The 8,096-nt window shown below is 33.8% G+C and overlaps 1 protein-coding gene across 1 annotated transcript; it reads left to right on the top strand.

The window, feature by feature from the left end:
- Nucleotides 1-4,745: 4,745 nt before the first annotated feature.
- Nucleotides 4,746-5,675, top strand: LOC123577038 (olfactory receptor 14A16-like). Its single transcript, XM_045438844.1, has one exon. The coding sequence runs from the start codon at nt 4,746-4,748 to the stop codon at nt 5,673-5,675; it is 930 nt and encodes a 309-aa protein (XP_045294800.1).
- Nucleotides 5,676-8,096: the final 2,421 nt, after the last annotated feature.

Below are 8,096 nucleotides of genomic sequence, written 5' to 3'. Positions count from 1 at the left end.
AGGTAAATGAGAGCATCTTTGGCTAACTAAATCTGAAAAATGAATATCTATATGCAAAATAATATTTTAGATCCCAACCTTACACTAACCTCAAAAAATAATGTAAAATGAAAGCAAAAACATAAAATAGCTAAAAATAAAACTTAAGTTATAAAACTCTTAGAAGAAAACATAGGTATAGTTTCATGACAACTGATTTGGAAATGATTTCTTGGTTATGACAAAGCACAGGCAACAAAATAAAGACTAGACAAGTAGGACTTCATAGAAATAAAAAAAAAAAAAATATATATATATTTTGCAATGAACAATATTATCAACTATGTACAAATTATATTTCTGATAAGGATTGATATCAGAACACATATATTACTCCTACAGCTGAAAAACAAGAATAAAAACAATCTCATTAAAACATGGGCAAAAGACTTGTATAGAAATTTCCATAAAGAGGATATACTGATGACCTATAAGCACATAGTAAGTTATTTAATTATTAGAGAAATACAACACAAAACCACAAGTTTTTGTCATTATTTCATTATAATGAAATAAAGTATGAACAATGTATGATTTGCTTATATGAGGTACTTAGAATAATCAAATTCTTAGAGACAGAAAGTGCATCAGTAGTTGTCATATGTGGAGAAAGAGTTAATGGGGAGGTATTTATTTTATTATTTTTATTTTAATATACTTGATACACAATATTACTTTAGTTTCAGGTATACAACATACTGATTTTACAAGTTTGTAAGTTATGCTATGCTCACCACAAGTGCAGCTACCATCTGCCACCATACAAATCTATTACAATATCATTGACTTATTTCCCATGTTGTGCCTTTTATTCCTATGACCTATGCATTTCATAACTGGAAGCCTGTATCTCCCATTCCCCTTAACTAATTTTTCCCACTCCCCTCTTCACATCCCCTCTGGCAACCATTAGTTTGTTCTCTGTATTATAGATCTGATTCTTCTTTTTGTTTGTTTGTTTGTTTGCGTTATTTATTTATTTAGATCTATATATGAGTTAAATTATATGGTATTTGTTTTTATCAGTCTGACTTACTTCATTTAGAACAACACCTGCTAGGTCCATCCATGTTGTTGCAAATGGCAGAATCATATCCATTAAAGAAAATGATCCAAAATATAAAGAGAACTTAAATAACTCAACACCAAGAATCCAATTAAAAATTGGACAGAATAGGGACACCTGGGTGTCTCAGTTGGTTGGACATCCAACTTCAGCTCAGGTCATGATCTTGTGGTCTGTGAGTTTGAGGCCCATGTTGGCTCTGTGTTGACAGCTCAGAGTCTGGAGCCTTCTTTGAATTCTGTGTCTCCCTCTCTGCCCCTCCCTCGCTCATACTCTGTCTCTGTCTCTGTCCCTGTCTCTCTCTCTCTCTCTCCTTCTCTCAAGAATAAATTAACATTATTGTTTTTTCAATGGACAGAATCTGTGAATAGACATTAGGCCAAAGAAGTAGTATTGATGGACAACAGATACATAAAGATTTACTCAACATTACTAATCATCAGGAAATGCAAATCAAAAACCCCGTGGTAGTTATTATTTTTAAAGGGTATGCAGTTTTAGTTGAGGAATATGAAAGTTCTAGAGGTGGGGGGTAGTGATTGTTGCACAACATAGTAAATTTACTTAATACCACTTACGTGTATATTAAAAATGGTTAAAACAGTAAATTTTTGTTTATGTATATTAACAAATTGAAAATGGTAATTAAAGTGTGCCTGGGTGGCTCAGTGGGTTGAGCATCTGACTTCGGCTCAGGTCATGATCTCACAGTCTGTGAGTTTGAGCCCCACATTGGGCTCTGTGCTGACAGCTCAGAGCATGGAGTCTGCTTAGGATTCTTTGTCTCCCTCTCTTCTGTCCCTCCCCCACTAATGCTCTCTCTCTCTCTCTCTCTCTCTCTCTGTCAAAAATAAATAAACATTTTTAAAAAATGGTAATTAAAATATTACATAGTCTGCGTGCCCCTGGGTGGCTCAGTCAGTTGAGTGTCTGGATCTTGATTTCTCCTCAAGTCATGATCCCAGGGTCATGGGATTGAGTCTTGCATTGGGCTCTGCAGTGAGCATGGAACCTGCTTGGGATTCTCTCACTCTGTCCCTCTGCCCCTCTCCCAAACTTGCATGCTCTCTCATTCCTTCTCTAAAAAAATTAATGCATAAATATAAATAAAACATGAAATAGTCTGATCTACTGTTTAATGCAAAATGCTTGAACATGTGGTAAGAATAGACACTTAAAAACATTTTAAGAAACAGTTTAGTAGAATCTATTAAAAATTGATATGACCATATTGTATATATACTAATTACCCTTCAAGAGACTTACTCAAAGAATCATGTACGTACATCCACAGGCAGAGTATATAAAATGATGTTAATCATAAGGTTACATATGATGGTGAAAATAAACTTGCCAAAATATTGAATATCCATAATATTTAATAGTATGCTATTACATAAAACAGGAAGCCATGTGAAATATTGTTGTGTGTGAAATGTAAGTTTCTAAATCATGCATGGTGAAAATCAGATGTTGCATTTTTATGATTATGTATGCAAAGTCACAGGATGTGTATTGGATTCACATTCTAAATCTTGCACCTCCTATGGTCCCTGGGAAGACAAGTGGGAGTGAGATAAGTTTCACTTTAATTATGGTTTCCTACATTGCTTGGTATTTTATATGGATAACATTTGCATATATACCTGTGTTAAAAATGAAAAACAAAAAACAAAAAACAAAAACAAAAAAAAAAACATAGAACTGGAAGGAAATAAAGCAAAATAGCATCCATGACTTAATGTATGGTCCTCAATCAAAATTTCAATTCTTGAATTCAAATGTTTTCTTTCCATTAAAATCTTCATTTCATAACACATCAATATATAGAAAGGCACATCCTGAAACTATTTGTAGACTTGTTGTAATATGCTTAGCATGGAAAATTGCAAGAAGCAAATAAATTGTCTTTCTGAGTTGTCATAGGTCTGGGTTTTAAGGTTGCCTTCTGGTTCCTCACGGGATGCTCACTACAGTCAAAAACTTGGTAATTTCTTCTAATTAATTCCCATTCCATTTATGCAACTACAATCTCATGTGAAAGTCATAAGATTATTAAACTTGAACAATGTTGGAGACTGAAATAAAGCTTGCAACTCAGCAATTACACATGAATTGTAGAGATAATCAAGCATGGCTGATTGTGGAAAAAGCAGCTATTATGAATGAAAGTATCTTCTCAGAGAAGATACTTAAGACAAAATATTTCTTTCACACATATGAGAACACAGAATTAAAGGATGGAACAGAAATATGTGCCACATCTCAAAGTACTTACTTGGCTCTTCTCACTTTATACTGAACTGTTACATTTAATGAATGGTAAGAAAGAAAAAAGCACATACTTTTAGGGGTAAATTTGCTCAAGGTTTTTTTTTTTTTTTTTTTTTCTGTGTCCTCAGGAAGAAGGAATTTTAACGTTGCCATGTATATCACCTGTAATAATTGGTGAGGATATTGTTCACCATTCTGTTTCAAGAACTAAGGGGAATGGAGAATGTTCCAATTATCGAACTTGTTGTCTCTCTATTCCTAGACCACCTATGTTTTGTTTAAATGAAAGTTAGAATCAAGGAGACAACAGATTATAGAAGTAGCCTTGACTCATTATTGATTATTGAAAGACTAATTTTATGGTCATAGTCAAGACACCGTTGTGGTGTTATGTTATAGGGACTGAGTAAATAACATATTATGGGAATTGATTATCATGAATATTCAGGATGTGACAATTTGGTCATTTTCTATTTTTATCATTCATGTTAATATCTAGTAGAAAAATTAACAACCCAGTTTGCTTCTCTTCTATTCTGCCTTCTGCATGCCTAATCTCATTTGACAAACACAAACATTTATATTTTTATTTTTTTACTTAAATTTTTTTCAATGTTCATTTATTTTTGAGAGACATAGCGAGACAAAGCATGAGCGAGGGAAGGGTAGAAAGTGAGGGAGACATAGAAGCCACAGCAGGCTCCAGGTTCTGAGCTGTCAGCACAGAGCCCAATACAGGGCTCCAACACATGAACCATGAGATCATGACCTGAGCTGAAGTTGGACGCCTAACAGACTGAGTCATCCAGACACCCCTATATTTTTATTTTATTTATTTTTTGGTCAAGAGCAGTATTTGGCCAATGATTTCTAGAAGGAGTCAGCATAGAAGGTAACTTTATTTTTGTTTTTTTCAGCTGCACCTGTGAAGTATGTTAGCTACTTCCTAGAGAGATTTGTCTGAAAGGATTTATGACTCTCTGTTAGACTCCTAAGGCTATATATATATATATATATATATTTGTTCTATTAACCAACAGTCGGAACTTTATTGGATTTTCTGCCTCTTTAAATTGTCCTTAAAGCCAACCATATTTCATTGACCTCTGAGTAAATATCTCAATATGGATGGTAGGGGGCTATGTGCTCATTGACCTCTGTGTAAATATCTCAATATGGATGGTAGGGGGCTATTGCTGTATGCTGTGTATCTCTGTGCTGGTATTCTGATGAGCTACACCTCACTCAGAAACAAACATTGCCAAAGGTCAAGTAAAGATGATATGACAATATCTGAAAGGACTAGTTATCAGTGTCATCTTTATTTCTGCAGATAAGAATTAGCGTGGCTGAGAAATAAGCCACCATGACCAACATAACAAGATTCTTGCTCATGGGATTCCCTGATGATCAGGTGCTACAGAGACTTTATGCTGCATTCCTCTTCCTGGTTTACCTAGCAGCACTAATGGGGAACCTCCTCATTTTCACCCTCACCACCATTGACCAGTATCTTCAATCCCCCATGTTTTTTTTCCTAAAGAATTTGTCTTTGATTGATATCTGTTACATTTCTGTCACTGTCCCCAAATCTGTCATGAACTCTTTGACCAACAGCCATTCCATCTCTTTCATAGGATGTGCCTCACAAGTTTTCCTTGTTATTTTTCTTGCTGGCACAGAGTACGCCCTTCTCCTAGTGATGTCCTATGACCGCTATGCTGCCATCTGCTGTCCTCTGCACTATGAGACCATCATGAATAGAGGTGCCTGTGTGCAGATGGTGATAGCATCATGGTTTAGTGGGTGTGTCTATGGATCCATTCATGCTGCAGGAACATTTTCTGTTCGTTTCTGTGGTTCCAACATAGTGCACCAATTCTTTTGTGATGTCCCATCACTGCTCACACTTGCTTGTTCTGGACAGAAAACTCTAGAATATGCATTTATAATTGGTAGTTGTTGTTTTGGGTTTATATGCTTTATTTTATTGATTGTATCCTATGTTCACATTTTTTCTACCGTTCTAAGAATCCCATCTGCAAATGGGAGAATGAAATGTCTTTCCACCTGCCTGCCCCACCTCACCGTGGTGACACTGTTTATCTTTTCTGGAAGCATCACATATTTAGCTAAAAATTTTAAATCTTCATCTTCAGTGAAAGTGTTGATATCAGTGCTTTACACTGTGTTGCCCCCCATCATGAATCCTATCATCTACAGCCTCAGAAACTGGGATGTGCAAATGGCCTTGGGCAAACTGATATCTGGGAAACTGTTCAGGATACCTTTTTAAATTTAAATACGTAAAATTTCATTAAAGTGAATAATTTTATTGACAATAATTATTTCCAAAGGGATGCCTCCATTTCCCTTTGCAGGTCCAAAAAAAACTCCGTAATTTTTTGCCTAACAGGGTACCAGGGTAAAATTTAACTCTCTTATGTAGTGGTCTAGGGTGTTGAAAATTTTTAATTAAATGGTTCTTTCCTGTTTTGATTGTATATCACAGTATTTTACTAGGGTAACATTCTAAATAATTTGTATTTATCATGGTATTCATAAGTGCATTATGATCACATAATCTTTTCAGGGTAGTCACAAAATATGGCACCTTTTACTTTTATTTTAGGAATATAGTAAAAGTAAAAATGAGGTTTCATATTTTTTAAATTATTCGTTAACTATCCAGGTTTACTTACTAAATGGCAAGTTTGTATTCGTTGAGCATTGAAAAAATTCTTTTTTGTTTTCTCAAGTTATTTGCATAAATCTTAAAATTTGAACTTAGAGAATCTTTTTGATTATGCTAGTTAAATATTTTTTGGTGGGTATCAGAGGAAATCCATCAAAGGAGTAGTAAAATTGCTGTGGTTACTGTTCATTCAAGAATTAAGAATATCTAAAGATGATGATGACAGCATTCATCTGAAAGACCTGGTTCAAAACAGAATTTCAATAGGAACGCTTTATTTATTATAAATAAATTTAAAATTACCCAACATTGAAATGATATTGAACACATCTCTTAAATCTCTTTTTTTCTTTTCTTCTTTTGTTCTTTTCTCATTCCTCAAACATTTTTTTTCATTCCTGTTATTTATTGTATTTGTATCATTTTTATTTTTTTCTTTATTTCTACTTTTTTTCTTTTTTTGGTCTTTTCTTTTTCAGTTCAAAAATAAATTTATTTTTTCTTACATCTACTCAATTATGAATTCCTCTCAAACTACTTTATAATCTACCTCTCTTCCCAATCAGATAACCCTACTACTTACAAAAAACATAATACTTCTACATTTTTTGTGATAATCTTGGTATAGAAATAAGGACCACTGAATCTGAGCCCAAGTGTTACCCTTGCCTATTCAACCTCCCTCCAGTGGATGAAGATGGATTAAGCTTGTTATACATTTATATGTGTATGTGTGTATAACATGTATAACAATGCTTTATTTTAATCTATATCTATCTATCTATCTTTCTATTTAGGATATATATATTTATGTTATGTATGTATGTATACAATGTATAATATTAATATATTATGTTATATTATAATAATATAATATAATATAATGATATATTATATTTATAAATATAATATAATATATTATATTATATTACAGAATAATATATATATTCTTTGACTTCTCTGTCATTTTAATGTAATAACTTAAAAAGCATTATTTCTTGAGCATTTTTAAACCAGATTTGGGGAGAGAATATTTAAGCAAAATACTGAGTTTTCATGTTTATTTGGAAATATATAACACCTTTTGATCATTATATATTCAATTTATGATTATTTAATTTAAAATTTTAGGCTTTCCTGATGTTGAACTCAATTTTTTCTGCTTTATGTTCACTGTATTCTTCCAGTAGTTCTGGGTGTTACTTGGTGTAATTTGGATTTGTGTGCTCTCTCTTTCAGCCATATTAAATAACTTAACAATAATTTTCTCACTTTTCAAAAAGTATATCTAGGAACTGAGCACTTCTTAGAAATTACAATTTTACCAATCAGAGTTGCACCCCTATCACCTGTCATTCTGATTTTGTCATAGTAGAGACATTGTGTACTGCCTTTCTCCCTCTCCTTCCTTCAGTTCATTCTAGACTTAGAGACTTAGAGCTAAGTAAGGGTAGAACTGACACTAATGTCTCCTTGGGTCACATAAGGATAAGCCAAACCCTGTGTTCTCCACTGTTTTTTTTTTAATATATGAAATTTATGGTCAAATTGGTTTCCATACAACACCCAGTGCTCATCCCAAAAGATGCCCTCTTCAATACCCATCACCCACCCTCCCCTCCCTCCCACCCCCATCAGCCCTCAGTGTGTTCTCATTTTTTAAGAGTCTTTTATGCTTTGGTTCTCTCCCACTCTAACCTCTTTTTTTTCCCTTCCCCTCCCCCATGGGTTTCTGTTAAGTTTCTCAGGATCCACATAAGAGTGAAAACATATGGTATCTGTCTTTCTCTGTATGGCTTATTTCACTTAGCATAACACTCTCCAGTTCCGTCCACGTTACTAAAAAAGGGCCATATTTCATTCTTTCAACCATAGCCAAATTATGGAAAGAGCCTAAATGTCCATCAACTGATGAATGGATAAAGAAATTGTGGTTTATATACACAATGTTCTCCATTGTTTTTCACCGTTGGTGCTTCTCGTGTTTGAATTATGCCACTCAAATGTAGTGTTCCCAGGGTT

Source organism: Leopardus geoffroyi, chromosome A1 (assembly GCF_018350155.1).
Source record: "Leopardus geoffroyi isolate Oge1 chromosome A1, O.geoffroyi_Oge1_pat1.0, whole genome shotgun sequence".
Classification (NCBI taxonomy): domain Eukaryota; kingdom Metazoa; phylum Chordata; class Mammalia; order Carnivora; family Felidae; genus Leopardus; species Leopardus geoffroyi.
This window is presented reverse-complemented; position numbering and strand designations above follow the sequence as displayed.

Coding starts and splice junctions, on each gene's coding strand:
- LOC123577038 (XM_045438844.1), top strand. CDS start 4,746: ATGACCAACATAACAAGATTCTTGCTCATGGGATTCCCTGATGATCAG.